The sequence below is a fragment of the Gavialis gangeticus genome, unplaced genomic scaffold, assembly GCF_001723915.1.
Source record: "Gavialis gangeticus isolate Ggan-Ray unplaced genomic scaffold, GavGan_comp1, whole genome shotgun sequence".
In the NCBI taxonomy this organism is placed as follows: Eukaryota; Metazoa; Chordata; order Crocodylia; family Gavialidae; genus Gavialis; species Gavialis gangeticus.
The window spans coordinates 146928649-146946328 of NW_017729024.1; the positions used below are offsets into that span (position 1 = coordinate 146928649).

General features: G+C 39.3%; 1 protein-coding gene across 4 annotated transcripts in view; it reads left to right on the forward strand.

The window, feature by feature from the left end:
• The window catches only part of ARL15 (ADP ribosylation factor like GTPase 15), a 405914-nt gene extending 390989 nt beyond the window's left edge, over positions 1 to 14925 (forward strand). For all 4 annotated transcript variants that reach the window (XM_019517874.1, XM_019517872.1, XM_019517873.1 and 1 more), the window contains one exon: positions 11819 to 14925. In XM_019517874.1, the coding sequence (XP_019373419.1) occupies positions 11819 to 11971 (153 nt within the window). In that variant the 3' untranslated portion in view covers positions 11972 to 14925. The remainder of the gene's footprint in view (positions 1 to 11818) is intronic.
• Positions 14926 to 17680: the final 2755 nt, after the last annotated feature.

Sequence of the window (17680 nt, forward strand, 5' to 3'; positions counted from 1 at the left end):
GAACCAGTCTTGTCTTAAAGCGATAGGATCTGTCCAGAGCTAGGAGTCCATAGTTATTGGATTCTTTATCCTATGCTTGTCTTGTCTAGTAGTTTGGTTTAGTACATTACAGTATGTGGCTTTTTTGGCAGGGAGGGAGCAGCTGTGGTCTGCCTATTGCGTGTGCTCTCTTCCTAACAAGAATAGAACGGAGGTGTTCTCCTTCATGACAGATTCTCCAAATCTCCTTAAGAACTGACTCTTGTGTGTGTCTCCTGTGACTGCTAATAATGCGCACTCTTGGTGTCTTATCTGCAGGGACAGCAGTCATAAAACAGAACATTATTCTTTATTGTGGTTCATTTTCTAAAGTACAGAGTTCCTTTTCTAAAGTGCTACAGTGATTCCTGCTGAAAAGGTCCAGCACTCTGTTTCTGCCTACAAGAAGCCTGAGAGTGATTGACGTCACCCCTCCTCAGGACTTCTGCTGTTGGGAAAAGGAGAAAGAAACACTACTAAAGCCAAGAGTCCAGACAAAGATTGTTCTTTTTCTGACCCTGAGCAAGTCATTCAATTCTTTTCATAGGCCTATTCAAGCAAAACCAAACCTCTTCCCAACTCCCAGCATAGAAGAGCAAGCTGACGCTGGCTGGGTACATCTACATGTGCACTTGACTGCATCATAGACTAATTTGCTGCAGTGTAATGTGTTACAGTCTACACGTGTGACACTGTTAGAGCACAGCAAATTAATTTTCACCACTGTAAGATGGCACGATCCCCATGATCTTATGGTGGAGAAAATAACTGCACCAAAATGCCCATATAAACGCTGACCTGGCCATAAATTGCACCCGGTCATCCCAGACAGCAGGGGACCAGACCCCTACCTGATGCCTAGCCACGTGATTACACTCCTTGGGCACTCTCATGCCCCAGCTAGCTCCTTCTCTGCCTAATGCTGTGACCTAGAGCCTGGAGCTGACCCCCTGGAGCCTCCTGCCAGCCAGGGGCTGTTCCACTCCAGCTCAAGCTGCTGTTGTCTGGGCACACATGTAGACGCTGCACCCAGGAGCCATTAACTCCAGCACAGACTATGCCAGTTTGTGCCACACTAATTGAATGTGTAGATTCACCCACTGTCATTCATTGCATAGGGACAGCACTGCCTCCCACACAGTATGGGCACCATGTTCTCCTTTACTCTCCTTGTGAATGTCCAAGTGTTCACATATAACACCACTGCTACATAGTGCATCAACTGTACAGGGGGAACAGAGATCCTCTGTATTATGAGGAGGACCTCACCTTTGGAGCTTGTATAGACTTCCTCCTTGACATGCTTCCATTTACCAGTCTCCAGAGTACTCTTAACAGACCAACTCCATAGCCCTGTATAACAGGACAGTGTAACAGCACAAGTGCTGAGCACTTTACTTGAAGGAGCAGAAAACTAGGGTCATTGAACAGATGCTTTTCTTATTTTATGTTCTGCATATTCCCATTGATTTCCATGAAACAGGAAGGTGAAGCAAACAGGACTTGGGCTGGCCTCATTTTGAGAGCCCCAGCTTGGTAATTGTGGTGCCCTGCGCTGTTAAACAGTCATCTCAGTCAACACACTGATCACCTACCGCTTCTGAGAGGGTTTCCAGAGCAGGGGACACCCTGCTCTGGAAAGAGACCATGCCTCTGAGGTACAAGAAAGCTCCTGAAAAATAAAAAGTTTTCTACTAAGCTTACCTATGAAGAAAGAGGAGGAGATTATCTGGGTAACCGAGTGCCAGCTTCTTCCACAGCCTACCTTTAGTTCAAACTGCCCTGGACTCTATCTCTCAAAACTTTCTAGCCTCAGTTCTGTTAGAGTTCACCTACTGGTTACTACCACAGATTTCAGTGTATAAATCAATGTATCGAATTTGAGTGTATAAATCAATTTATCTTTGGAGCAGAATCAGCTGTGCTGAGATGTATGCTGCTATATCTGATCTGCTTCACTGACACACAGATGTCACTCACAGCCATTGTTCCACAGGTAGGGCCCCTGCCACTCCCAAGACTTGATCGGCCTGATCCTGCAGGTCATAAGTTGGAGTGTAGCGGTGTGATACGCACATCGTAGCAGTCCCCTGAAGGGGATTCCTGGGGCATAGTCTGTAGATGTGCACCTTGAACCCGGGGCATGGCAGCATGAAAAGCACACCCTGGGAATCCCTCCATGCAGGTTCCACAACTAGGACGGGTTAAGAATTCTCCAACAGAACAGTTCCATCAGAAAGTGCTGATTCATCAAATCCAGCTGTTTTGCCAGATGTTCAGGTTCTACAAACCCTGAGTCGCAAGCAGGGTTTCCACAGACACCTGCTTAGTTTTCTGGTGGGCTGGGCATTCAGTTAGCAGCTTCCATGTAATCTAGTCACATGGAATTCCCAGATGTGAGGTCCTCAGGATTTGTAGGCACCCTGTCATGAAATCGGGAGTCTGGCATTCCTGGACGCTCTTGGAGAAACACTGCTATAGCCGGGGATTGGACTGTGGGCTCCAAAGGTCCACACAGTAGAATCTGGAAGCACATAAGCTCAGGTGTGGCCCTCAGAGCTTCCAACCTTCTTACTGGGAGCCTGGTTTTCCTGAGGGATCAATTATTGACTTCTCACTATGAGTCTTGAAGATTTGAGAATTCCTGTTTGATCTGGAGCTCTGAGTGATTCCAGATCCCTGACTCAGAGCTAGGTGCCTGGAAGTCCTGGGATAGGGCTTTCAGGGCAGCCTCACCATGTAGTTTACCCAAAGATCTTCAGGGTACCCAGACTCGCACCCAGCTGACTTTCTGTGTTGCTTGACTCCCAAGCAGGAAGCTTTGGGAACTAATTGCTGGGGGAGTCACTGGCCCCACGACAGATCTTGGAGCCACAGGCTCCTGGGATCCCTGACAGCTGCCAACTGAAATTGATCTTTTTTTTCAATTGGCAGCTAAGACACCATTTCTAGGAGCTCCCAAAATGACATTTTTCCCTGAATCTTTAGTTCAGAATTGGAAATCCTGTTCTACAGCCAGTTCTGTTCAAAACTGGTTCAACTATCCCTGAGAGTTGCATGCCTAGTACCTGACTCCCTCACTGGGCAGATGTACTGAGCATTGATTGAGGATACTCTGCCCCTTACGTTCTTAGCTACACAGTGAGGGTCGTAGGTGAGGCCATTTAGATCAGGTGCGTGCTGTTCAAAAATAATCTAATTGCATGTGCACAGGGGATATGCTCAATAAAAGTGGAATTTGCACGAACAAAACACATTGGGTACCATAAGATAAGTAACCATTGTTTGGGCTAATGTCAGGTTGTGGCTTAGATTAGTTCAGGCAGTGTAAACAGAAAACCACTGAGACCTTAATGAACTGTTTTTAGCTGTGATGCAAGGACAGAAGTCCATGTGGTGTTCTGGTGCTTTCAGTCCTACAGACCACACAGACAAATCCTATTCATTCTAATAGTATATATGGATATGTACACAGACAAATATGGTAACTAAGATCAGAACTGAAAGCCGTATTTGGATGTGTCATTGGCAAAGGGACCTTGTAGTAGGGGTTGGGCCTTGGACTTCTAGTTTTTTTTTTTAAGTTTATTTTGATTTGGCGCGCCACACCTGGTGTAGTTAGTAGGCAAACATTTTACATAGCACCCCTGGAGATAACATTTTATTAATAGCTAAAACCAGAGTCTAAATTTAAGATAGCTTTTTTGTTTGTTTTTTGCTTTTATTATGATTTCTAATGTGGCACATGGCTTTGTACTTTGTTTACATATTTTAAATCAAGTCTGGAAGCATGCACACTCTGCATTAAAAGATATCCCAGATCAAATAGATAGCCCAGAAAAGGGGATCTTGATAGAGAGATTATTTTTTTAAGCAACTGTTAGCTTCCTTGAAGGGTACAAAACAACTAATCAGATTAAGAAAAAACAAAAATTAATAACACTGTATGGTTTTAATTCTGTGTAGACTCAAATATTTTTTCTGAAAGATTATATGCACTAAGATACCAATTTAAACTATATCTCTTCAAATATAAAATCAATAAATAACCACAGGGGCATATATTAAGTAATATGTTTCTGAGTCCATCCATAGTATTCTTCAGCATGTGTTATTACTCACTTATTTTTAAAAAAATCATATTTTAGGTGACCCTGTAGCATATAAAAAGAATGTGGGTTTCCAAGTGTTCTGACACTGTATTTGACTTTAGCTAGCATTAATAATCAGCCTTATGATGATGATGACTGGGTTTTTATATTCTAATATTAGATATTATACTTCTTATATATTTCTAAGATGACCTTGGTTCTGCCAACAGTAAAGAACTGGAATTCATTATAGACCAGTGGCGCTTAACCTTCAAGTCCGTGGGCTGGGTCTTACAGGCAGCGTCGGTCCACAGGCCAGATATGAGGGAGGTTTATGGGTGCAATCTGGGTTGCTGGCCTGGCCCTGCCCACCAGACACAGCACATCGAGCAAGCTGGCACAATCTGATATGTAAGGCTGTGTTATCCAGGCCACAGGGCTCCCCACAAAGCCAGAAATTTCACAGCAAGGAAGAAGCTGCAGCATTAATTGCTGTGGCTCTAGAAGCTGCAGCAGTTAAGCTGCCACCACTCTCCTGCTGCCAAATATCCAGACCTGCAGAGAGCCCCATGGGTTGAGTATCCCTGCTATAGACTGATCTAAGATAGTTGTTGCGTCTTGCAGTGAATAATTTTTTTTTTTTGTTATCTGTATTGTAGTAGCAGTGAATGAGATTAGAGGTACATTGTGCTAGGTCCAGTGCAAACAAGCAGCAAAGAGACAGCTCATATTTGAAAACGCTAAGCCTCAGCAGCTGAAAGAGGGTAGGTGTGCACTTATATTCCTGCCTTCTGCCTGATTTCAGAGTAATGCAGCTAATTGGCTAACTACCTCTCTTAGCAGACAAAGAGTGAAAGACGAAGCAAGCAGAGGGACATGGGGACTTATAGCAAGTGTGTAGGGATTTGCCATGGTAATTTCTGAGTGTGCAGTGTAGAGCAAAGGCTTACAATCTAGTGTAGTGATAAATACTAGGAGCATTTTATCAAAAAGTTGTGTTACCTCATTTTCATTTTGTTACATGTAGTATATTTTCCTCTGATTAAGTATAAGGAAGAGAACTTAAAGCTGTGCTGAGCTTATCTGGCCAACATAAATTTTGTAAATTAAAAAAAATGATTGTGGTGAAGCCTCATCAATTGTTCTCACATTAATGGATGGTGAGAGAATCTTCTCACTCATACATGGCACAAATATGTACAAGGTCACAATTTTTCAAAAGTCATTTGGGCCAGGTACAGACATTACACTTTTACTGGTATAAGTGATCAGAAACTCATTTATACCTGCAACAAAACAAAAGTTCAGCACATACAGACTGGTTTAAAAATGGTGGAACCCGGTCTAAGATTAGCAACCCTCCCCCTCTCCCCCAAAGGGTGGATGTGTGTTGTGTTCATTACCAATCTAAACTACACCACTTACAGAAAACCATGCAACTTTGTAAAGCGTAAAGCACCTGAATGGATCAACTTTAGGCCATTTCCACAGAAAGCTGACAACACATGAAGAGTTCTTCCCTATGCATGCAGCAGTCTTTTCTACTCTCTGTAGTTTGTATCCCAGCTCTTAAGCTGTTCTCTTTTTTTTCTGCTTGCTTTTGGATATGTCAATATCATGCTGTGCTCTGGAATACTTATTCTATCCTAGTTAGCCAGGCCCCTACTCTCTACATGGAAAATACTTTAGCTACTTCTTGCAAATGCATCTCTTCAGGCAATCACTTGTCATATGTGGGTCAAGTTCAGCAGAGGGAAAGTCTGGAGATCATTAATAAGGAGGAAGGACAGCATCTATCCTGTAAAGCACAGTGTAAATGTGATACCTTTTACACATTCTGTGAGGTTTATGTATACGCTACTGTATGACTCTTTATCAGGATTTACAAGCCAAAAATGTCAGACATGTCTGTTACAGAGCTTGCATGCAACATGAGTTAAAAGTGACTTTCAGAAACCCAGTTTCAAAAACTTATTTTGAACTTGCAGTCCAAAATTTTGGATAGAATTTCAAATATTTTGAAATTATACAAAGCAACCTAGCAACACAAATTGCACAAGACTTTCCACAACCAATATTGCCCACCACTAGTTATGGAATAATTGTGTATATTACAAATATGATGTTGTTTGATACAAATGAATCTGACAGTCTTTTAGACTATTCAATTGCATCTGCCTATCCAAAAAAGGCCAAATTTCTCTTCCCCATAACATAACACGTTAATGATGTAATGAATAATGGTAGTTTGGGGGTGACATTGCATCTGTGATGGTCCAGGAAGTATGAGAGAGGTAAGGATTTTTGTGGGAGATATTTTTTATTGGACCAACTGCATGGCTGAGAACTAGATTTAAACAAGCTTTTGAAAGTGAAGCATTTTTCATCAGATCCTGATGAAAAGTTATCATCACCCCGTAACACTGATGAATGTATGATTCTTTCATTAGAAAGAGTTATTTCCCCAAACTTGTTAGGTTGAAGAACTTGTATTTGGTTTGGGCATAATTTTTAACTGGCTGCCCTGTACTGTAAATTGCATTTCAGCCACCACTTCAAACAACACACAGCTTGTGTCTATTTAGTTTCCTCTTTTCTCTCTAAAAAGAAATAGAAGTATGTTCAAAGCAATTGGTAAAATTGAAGTAATTTTTATACTTAAGCTTTCTAACTCTGTGGCATGCACAGACCTAGTTTCATTGAAAAGAATGTGTGGGGAGAGAGAAATAGTGGATTGATTTATATAAAAGACTCTTGGATTAACTTTAAATAAATGACTGTTTGTCACTCCAGACAGAAAATAATGAAGGAATTATCTTCTCAGTGCTTTATCTGTTAATGTTAAATGGATCTTTAACTACTTACAATTTAATATGAATATAGCAGATGAGGGTTTCTGTTTCTGTGATCAGGTATGGATTATCCAAATTATTCCAAATGTGTTATACGCTGATGTATTATGACCAGAATAGATTCATATCGGTTGTAGCACATATAAAGCATAATCCAGGAGTTTAGGTAGCTAGTGTAAATCAATGTAGCACCATTATCTCCCCCTGCCCCCTACAATGCATGCTGATTTACATCAATTGAGGTCCAGGGCCCTGATCCTTTTATGGTGTTTTGCTTTGATCAGATGTTAGTACACATGTTGTTCAAGTGGGAGAGAATAATAATGAGTGTACACTAGCATTTTATTGACCTCAAATTGTGAAATTAATGCAGTTTAGTGTCAGCTTGTTAACACAAGCTAGGGACAGACATTCAAAAAGCATGAGCCTGAATTGATTCAATCTTTGCAGGTTAGTCTAAGCTGGCTAGGCTGAACTGGTTTGTAACTGGACCGACATTCTCTCTGGACTGAGGAAATTCAGGCACATGCCTGCAGTGGCTAAGGCTAGAAGCTGCAGGGCACTACAGTAGCCCTCCCTGCCCTTCTGCAGGGAGCTGAGCTGAGGGGGGTATGACCAGGCCCCGGCAGGACTCTCTCATTAGGGATGTCTGCCTGCATGGTCCCAGGTTTTTCCCTGCTGGCTGCCCAAGAGGTGGAAGTGTTGCCATCCTCCAGCCCCAGGCTAGCACTGTGAGGCAGTGGGGGATGTATAGCGCGTTCATCTGTTGATGATACAAAGCTTTTCGATCTCCCTCCCTGCTTCGTCATACTGTCTGCAGCAAACTGACAGCAAGCAAGCCAGCTGGGGGCTGATAGTGATAACAGTCTTTATCACCCTATTAGCAAAATAATGGCCTCTCTCCTTTACTTCAGACTTCTTAAACAGCTTACCAGCTGACCTGTTGATTAGCTCCAAACAGCCCTAAGCTGTCACTGTTCTGTCTGCCTGCCACAGTGAAATTGGAGAGAGACACACACACAGACACCTCTCAGCATTAGCTAGCATACCATATGCTGGCTACAGTCCCTGCTGTGGCAGAGAGGAGGAGGGGATCTCTGCTTAAACAGAGAGTGGTGAGAGGGGAGAGAGAGCGGGGCACAGGGAAGCCAGAAGACTCTGCTTTGCCTGGAAGTCTGTGCTGAGCTCCATCCAGGGAGCAGAGGGGAGGGGCCAGCACTGCTGTGGAGCAGAGAGCTCCGCCCAACCCAGAGAGTATGCTGGGATACTGGGGGACTCTGATTCAACTTAAACCAGCAAGTGGTCTAGGTCAGACATTGCATAAACTGGTTTGAGCCAAATCAGTTAAGTCTGATACTACATTCAACCAGGTTTATCTCAAGCCAGTTTCAGCCAGTTTCAAACTGGTTTATGTGCACTGAACATCTGTTCTGTTAAAGATTTAAACCAGTTTCTGATCACTTAAACCAGTTTATGTGTAATGTCTGTCCCTAGCCAGTAAGGCCACAATGTGGACCAAAATGGGAAGCACTGGGAAGATAGTAATACATGAGTCTTAATGTTGTGCATTTAATTCAGCACCATTTGCTCTGCAGCCCAGTTTTAAAGATTAGGCAATTTTTATAACTTAGTGCCAGGACTGTTTAAATTTGATTAATGTAGGATATGTGAGGTATGTTGGCAGTTTTATATTCCGCTTAGATGTTCTACTTCCTGCCCCCCCATCCCTCATGCAGTAGAAGAGTACAAAACAACACCTACTGTTAAATGCCTGCTTGTTTCCTATTGTGATGCACAAGTTCTAAAATAGCTACTGCTGATTACACAAGAACTAGGGGCTCACAACATTTCAAACCAGACCTTTTGGAAGTGCCTGAACTCACTTCAAGCTTGGGAGAAGCTTAAAATAAAAACAGATAAAAAAATCCAATGGGGGACAAGTGCAGAAAATTAGAGTGACTCTGTTGAAAACAAATACAGAGAAAGTGGGGAGGCATGTTGAAAACTAGAGTCAAAGAGAAAATGCCAGTGGAAAACTAAACTATACACACAATGTAGGGCACCCAATTGTACCAGTCTAGCTTTTGAGTCACTGTCTTATCTCTAATGCATAGCACAGGCTTCCTTTTTTTAGTCTGAAAATATATTTGTTTTTAGACCTGAATCACCCTTTGTGTACAAGAGGGAGGACGTTGGTTTAAATTACAGGAAAAATGTTTATGTATGCAAACCACTTTCCTGAAGTTCCAAAGTAGCAGAAGCGGGTCTCAAAGCCCTGCGCTTGCTGAAGTTCTCCCATTGTAACATGAAATTTAAATGAGAGAACTCGCCATACAATGAAATGCCCTGTTGCTTGTTGAAGATATCTTCTATGTTACTGGTATTAAATAACTAAAATAGAGGTAGACTGATTATAGTCCCTTTGTTTCTATATTCGGCTTGGAGACAAGTCATTGAGTAATTTTTCCCCTGTGGCTATCCCCAGAATAGCTGAATGCCTATGGGTACACAAAAAGTTGTGCTGTGATGTCATTACCAGAGGTTCCAGCTTCAAAAAACCACTACATAATGACCAGCATCCTCTTATTTCAGCACTGATCCAAGCTGGGGATCTGTTGTGGATGTAATGCACCACTATGTTTATCAGGCTCCCAGAAGCAGAGTATTTACAGCAGACTGTTGAGTTTCTAGCTATGCCTTGTTTAAATACCAAGAAACAATTAAAAAAAAACAAGTTAGTTTTCCCCCAAGAAACTAAATTTCCTGTGCAGAATATACTTTGCTAAATTAGTGCTGTTTTATTACTGAAAATATTGACTTTAGTTTGGAACAAGCAGTCACCAAAATGTAGCCTAAAATCATTTTGTATATCTTGGCATCAATCTGACTCAGTAAGTCCTACTGCTTTTGCTCTTGAGTTGCAGAAGTATAAAGTGTGGTTGTACTCAATGCTGTTATTCTTTACATAGGCATTCTCATATGTTGAACTTTTTTTAAGCTTAATCCCTCTGTCATTAAAATGTGATTTTGGTAACTGGCCCTTTGCATGGTATGGCCTTGTTTCAAGAGCCCAGTATTAAAAGGACATCTGTAGACATCTGTGAACACACTGGGGCAGATGGCAGTAGTCTGATTCACTGGGGCAGATGGCAGTAGTCTGCCAGTAGGGGGGGTGTGGTAGACATTTTGTAGGCTAGAGGTTTGAAAAATCTCAGGTTACTTAGCCATATTTATCAGCTTAACACCAGCAGGCTACTTCATCAAGTGACTATACTGACACCTTGTTTTGTTATGTTTTTGCACAGTTTTCACTTCCTCCTGATATTTAGCATTTACTGAAACAAGCTGCAACACTTTACTACCCTGAACTTAAAAGTCTGTGGTTACTCTGCCTTGCTTAAAATTCATTGTAACAAGTGAATTGACATAATTTTTGTCTTGACATAATTAAAAGACACGCTTCAACATATATGCCCTAACTTAGATTACTGTATATTTTAATCCTGTATAATTAAGCCAACAAGTAGGTGTGATGCTATTGCTGTAAAATAGATCTAATTAAAAATAGTAATATGGCCATCCTTTAATATGACATAGTGATGGCAGTGGGGATAGTTGGAGAAAGGAGAGGATAGGTACTATTAGTCTCAAGATATTAGGCATTTTTTTAAAAAGCAGTTTTAAAAGTTTTTAAATGGCTGTATTATTAGCAGTGGTGGAAAATATATTGTTAACCTAAAACAAAACACAATCAAGGATAGCTTGGTTAGAGTTCTCCATGAATAAGCATACCTACATCCCCTCTACTTCAGATTTTACACATCTTTTATAGGTTGTTATTGATATGACTGCTTTCTTTGACAAATCGAGTTTGTTCTGACACAGTGGAGAAATTGCTCCCATTCCCTTATTTAAATAAAAATATCAGCTTTTATGTTACTTGAGTTATTGGGAATTCTGTTCATAGTAATATTTCTTATATAGGTCCTCATTGGGGTTGTTTTCCAAGATATGTCCTTACAAGCATTTTAATACTCTTAACATTTGATTAAGAACTGCATTCAGATATATGTGCCCTTTTGCTGCGTGATTGGAGTGAAAATAAGAAAGGGGTTTTTTTGATGAAAAATCATTTCCGCTAAAAAACTTTTTCATATTATTAATGCTAAAAATTATTTCATTGCACCTAGAATGTGCTGTGTCCTGGCTAGATGTATAGAAAGACATCATCTCTCACATGATACTTACTGTTACTCTTATCACATTAACATCCCAACCATCTCAGCTTAAGTAAAAATGAACCAACTCATTGTCTTGCATTTACATCTATCTTTGGGAAAGAGAGTGGAAAGGTTGTTTGATGTTTCCAGGAGCCTGCTACTGTAATTTACCATTGAATTAAGTATTTAAGTTTGGAGTGTTGTTAGGTAAGTTTGTGCTTTAGTTTAAGAATTGGTTGATGATGCAGTCATCATAGATATTTACTGATATCAAAACATTTGTTGCATGTTACAAAGTAGGAGCATCTTTAAGGTTTTTGCCTTGTTACATTAGTTGTTGTACCTATGTTTTTGAACACTTGCTTAGTATATTTTTCCCCGTGCCTTAAGTGCATATAATTCTTTCTCAGACCTCCCATGTAGTTAAATGTATTGGTAGAATGGTGGCTTGCATGCAGGTCACTCACCCCTAAAGAAAACACTTTCAGGTCACAACATATAACCTATATTATAAGAACAGCTGTTGGTGTGATTCTGAAAATGAGTGTCCTTGATCTCTTTGACATTTTTTTTTTTAAAGACTGGTGGTAAATAAAAGGAAAATTGATTTTTAAATGTTTTCATTTTTTATACACAGATCAAAAAATATTTTGAACTCGAACCACTTGCTCGAGGAAAACGCTGGATTCTTAAACCCTGTTCCCTGGATGATATGGAAGCAGTAAAAGACAGCTTCACCCTTCTGATAAATTCGCTAGAAGAGAGAGACCTCGAGCCTTCAAGAATGTGAAAAGCTAGGCAAGAAGACTGGTTGTCCAATCATCATTGTACCTGTTCATTCTGCTCACAGTTTAATTTTGATGTGGTAACAAGGTATCCACTCTGTATTATGCCATACAGTAAATAAATAGTGCAGGATGTCTTTTTTATTGCAATGAATGGTCTGTCAGTCAGGTACATGATTATTTCCAGTAAAGTTGTCTACACTACTGAAATAGGGAGTTCCTCTTTGTTTACCACTAATTCTGCACACTGCATGTTGCTTTCATTAATTAATTAATGCATTGCCATTAATCTGTCATTGATAAGGAATTTTGCACGCACAAAATCCATCTCTAAAGGATCAATACTACCAGTTATTTTTTCTGAAAGTAATAGTGTCCTAAGAATTTGTGGATATTACTTTGTGTTAGTCCGTGGGTCAGCAAACAAGCTGTCTGGAAAGCATAGCTGCTGAGAGCACCAGTAAATTATCTTTACAAGCCAACAGTGTCTTGTTGATGCAGAGTTTAGACTAAAGCCTTACTGAATGAAATCACAAGTCACTTGTTGGATGATTGCTATTCAAACATATAATTTTTAACCCTTTCAAAGAAATGCCTACCCTTTTGTTGGGAGTTTCTTAAAGGCGAAATGAAGGCACAAAGACAGTGTGCATACATATCAGTATTTCTTTCATATTTCTAATTTTCTTGAGAACAGAGCCTACGTAAAACACAATCTAGTGGGTAATATTTTTAAAAATTTAAATAGGGTTAGCAAAGGTGATTTGAGAGCAGCAAGAATAAATGTATTTTAAGTCAGCACTGGATGCATTCTATGGATTTAGCCTGAAGTGTGACAGGTTTTAAATAAGGGATCTCCTTTATCATTCACTCATAACATGCTATGATTATCACAACTGTGCCAGCATCTCTAGCCCATGGCTACACGTTGGCCAGTGTTTCTGTAATAAACCCTCTTTTTTCAAGAACTTGTCCTTAGAAATTTGCTCTAGGCTAGCTCTAAAGAAAAACACAATAAAAAACTGTATAGAACATAAACAGGGTTTAAAAAATGGGGAAGAAAAAACACATTTAATTACAGAAATCCTCTCACCAAACTTATCCCAAGTTTGCAGGGCTCAGAAGTAGTTGGGCAGTTGCAGAATAATTTTAACAAATCGTTTCTGTTAACTAACTTGTTGAGCCGCTGGTTCACAGCATAAGAAGGCACAGCAGGTTGTATAGACATCCACAGAACACAGATACATACCTTGGATGATGTACTTTGTGCATTCAGCCACCCAAATGCACAGGTATCCATCTAAGGTACACACTGCAGTGACTTGCCGAGGGTGTTACAAATCCATCTAGACTCTGCTTTTTTATGTTTTAAAGAATACTCTTGAACAGTTTTACCAAGCTTTACTGAGCAGCATATTCTTCCACTTCTAAAGTTTATTCTTCAATGTTTTTAAAAATATACTTTGTTAACTGAAATAGATTTTTTTACATTTTAAGTTTCCTTGACCTTAGTGGATAGCTTCTTCAGTATAAACTGCTTCCCTGCAGCCCATTTTGAGATAAGGACGTGGTCTAATGGTTCCAGCTGCAACTCACTGGCTATTGTCAAAGTGATATTGGACCTATTGAGCAGTTCCTATTTTATTCTATAATAGAGACCAAGAATTCCAGTAACCAAAGCACCGGAGTCTGCTCCCAAAGGGGTCCCTGAGCTTGTTTGCCTTTTCTTCTCTTCTGCCATCACTTAATCCTGTCCTTCCTCAAAGCCTCTCTTTTACAGATACCCAAAAACTTGAAATGGTTATGTTTTAAGGACGAAATCAGGATCCCAAAGTCAGCTCACTGAAGGGCTATGACCTGAGGCACTGGAAAATGCTCAGCTCATAGTCCCTTAGTTCCTGGTGTCCACCTGTGGTGGACCCCCTTTATTTGTTCTGAAGCTGCATTAAGACCTTAGCCAGAGTTCCTGCTCTTCCCTTCCAACCTGCATAAACAGCTTAAAATTCCCAGGTTTCTGCAAAAGAAGCTGATTTGAAGAGAGACTGTAGTAAGGAAGATGAATTTGGGGTAGCAGGGAAGGAAAGCAGCTTTGGGGGGCAAGGAAAGAGGAAGGATTATAATTTTTTTTTTTTTTGCTTTTCAATTGGAAATAAGATAGAAATAATTGCTTTACTATTTTCTCCCTTATTCCTAATCTTAAAAGCAGTAGACCAAGCCCATGGACCAACTCCACTGACTTCCTCAGAGCTATATTCACCATATTGAGCAGTGAATTTGGCCCAACAAAGATAGGGATTTTGATTTTGTTTTGATCATAAAGTTGTTATGCACCATTGGAAGGTGCTACAAGGCCATGACATCAAAAGGCTCAGTTAGCCAATGAGAATGTGACTTTGGCCTTACTCTGATGTACAGTAGAATAGGACCTTTTGATGTTTAATTCCTTTCTTTAGGAAAATGCCACATGCACAGGAGTAGCATGTGGCATTTTCTTTTTAATAATTTCTTTTTGAATAATGATTTTCAGTATGCATATTCTTAACTGTTATAATCACTTCATGCTCCAGGTTGAAACAATACCTCATAACTGCTTAAGGATTTAACACAGATGCTTAACTTTACTTTGAATGTAGTTCTTTTTTGCTTCTGTGTTGTGGCTTTAAATGGATCTCTAGCTTTTAAATGGTTAAATACTTTCACCTTTTTATGGAGGGATTAAAACAATTCATAGCAGTTTATATCACACTTTAGACCAAAAAAATGTTCTTGAATATTCTTAATGCAGTGGAATCTATGAACACCACACTTCTTATTCAGATGACCAATCTCAATTACAGATTTATCTTTTTCCTGTTTATTCATCATTTAGATGAGATAAATTCAGTCACTTGAAGCCACTTTTCATGTAAGTTCATTAAACAGCGAATATTGTCTTTTTTTATAAAGATATTGTGCTTCAGTGTTCTGTAACCATCTGTTGAATTAGAGAGAGAGAGAGAGAGAGAGAGAGAGAGAGAGAGAGTGTGTGTGTGTGTGTGTGTGTGTGTGTGTGTGTGTGTGTGTGTGTGTACATTGGGCTTCTTTTCAGACCTGTGACTGTCTGCAGTGTCTCAGTAGTCAGAATGAAAACATTATCAATCAGTATCCAGCAACAGCTGTTTTTGACAAGCTTCTGTCTGACGCCTAATACTTTACAACTGTCAATAAGACTCCTCCTTCGTCTACCAGTTCTGAGCTGGTCATCCTTTTGCTTCCATGTTATGTCCTGTACTTGTACTTCTAGAATTTGCAAGGTTTTTTGGAAATCTTCTAGTGTTTTGATAGCCTTTCTTGCTGTATAATGTGCCACGTGTGTGTGTCTTAGTTCGCATATTCGAATGTTCTATAAAAAAAAATCTGTGATGTGTTATTTCATTTAGCTTCTTGCATTTTGTCATATTTATAGAAGTTACAGATTTTTGTACCTTGTTAGCTAATACAGTTGCCTTTTTATAACGGCAATTAATTTATATTACAAAAGTTTGTATCTTTACTGTAGTTGAGAGTATTGGTTCATAGTTAACTGCCATATTATCCTGACTTTATACTAAAAACACAGCCTCTGTACTTAGTAGTTGATCCCCTTCATGTGGACAGCTACCAGACATGGGGAAATTGTACATCTGTGATTTATACATGATTTCCACTATCAAAAAAAAAAAAAAGAACGAATGAAAATAAAAGCTGAGTAGAGTTGAAGTTCTGAGCTTGAATCTTTTCAATATTAACATTTGGGACTCCAAGTTAGCTAAATTAAGACTGCAAAAAAAGTTATTTATTTCTTTGTCAAAAACAAATGAGTTTTGTCATTCTATAACAGTTATGCATAAACAAAGCATATGAGTCTTAGTAGGTTTATTTTCATAGCAAGTTGTTGGGTTTTTTTATTCCAGCAATATTTTGACATCTCCAATAGAATGCTACGAATGGAAACAAGTCTTGGTAATGCAATTACTTCAGGAGTTCAAGTCAGGAAACATTCTTTTGTATCCAGTAAATATTTTTAAATATATAATTGTGACATTCCTGTTCAGTACATGTACCAAGGGAACCCCCAAAATGATAAACAAGTAAATGTTCAAAAGACAGTGTTAAGAGAGAGAAATAATCCTTAGGTCTGTTTTGAATCCCAGTGCCACATTATCCTATCTTGCACTATTTGTATGCACCAGGCGTCAACAAAGCAATGTTGTTAAGCAGCTAAGGTACAGCATCAGTCAGCCTGGCTGTATGTTCTTGGTTTGATTGCCAAGGTAGGCAGTTACAAACTAATTGGCCGTTAGTCATGACTGGAATGCAGTTACAAGACTCAAAAACTTTTCTTCATGCTTTGGTTTCATATTAAACAATGAGTGGAAATCTAATAATCTCACCTCATTCAAGATAATTTTAAAGAAGGTCCATTAGCTGCTTGGCCCCATGGTCTAAAAGAACAAGCAATGAAAACATTGGTATATATCTAGGGGATGGAGTTAGTCCTTGGACTAGCCAGGGGTGGAGGAGAGGGATTTATTACATACAAAAAAAATTAATGCTATGGCATCTCCACTACCCAAAATTGGAGGGGATCCCAGGAAATGTAAAACAGTGCTACTAATCCCTGAGAGCTGACATGCCAAGAGCATAAATGAAGATCAGGTTTGATTTAATTATTAGGAGGCCAGGTTTTAACTTCAGTTTTAGCTGCTTGTACTACATTAGCTTAAATGACTACATTTAATATATTTTTAAACTGTAAATATATGCTAAGAAAGCCAAAAAAATGTTGCACCCAGCTCACTTATGAATTCAGAGAAGTATATAGAAGAATGTAACATTGCATTTCTTGGTCTCTTTCCAGACTCAGAGCAATCCTCTTTGCAAAATATGTATTTGCAGATCATTAACACTGCTTCCTCCCACTTACTGTATTGCCCATATATAAATGTTCTCAGTATTGCATTTGCAAACAAAAGAATAAAATGAAAGGTAAGTGTTCAAATTTAAAATAATATTCCACAAATTATACCTAAAAATAACCCACAAAACTCCTTTTCAATCATCAAGGATTATGAGGCCAGAAGGAGAAAGAAGGTAGTTTCTAATCTTTCAGGTGGCAAATTACAAGTAACTTATTTAGAACCAATGTGTCAGTCGCACTCTATTTGAAACTCTATTCAGCTACTGCTAGTCAGTCAATGATCTGGGATACATATAAAAGCTTAAATGGAAATTTAGAATAAAAAGGTAGAAAATACGTATATCTTGTACCCACTATGGCAATAGGGGCCAATATTGCCTAAACCTATCTATACTACTATACTATATCTATCCTACTATATAGGGAAGATCTTTGTGTTAGAAGGACTTTAGCTCTTGGATAGGACATTGCTTATGCATTAGGAAAAGAATAAGTCCTTTGTGGGAAAAATTCACATCCAATGATAGTCACAAGAACTGTGATGCTTTTGTAAACACTGCATGACCTGAAATGAGGCCCTTCATAATTAATTTGTTTGATTTTCAGTTGTCAAAAAAAACCCAAAACATGACAATCCAATAAAGCAAAATGGAGGAAGACAGTCAGATAATTTAATCTGGTAAATCTGTTAGCCAGTTTATTCATGTGCCACGTAAACAAAACATTGCTTTCAAACATGCAGTGGAAGATATTTGCTATGTCTTAAGCAAAATGA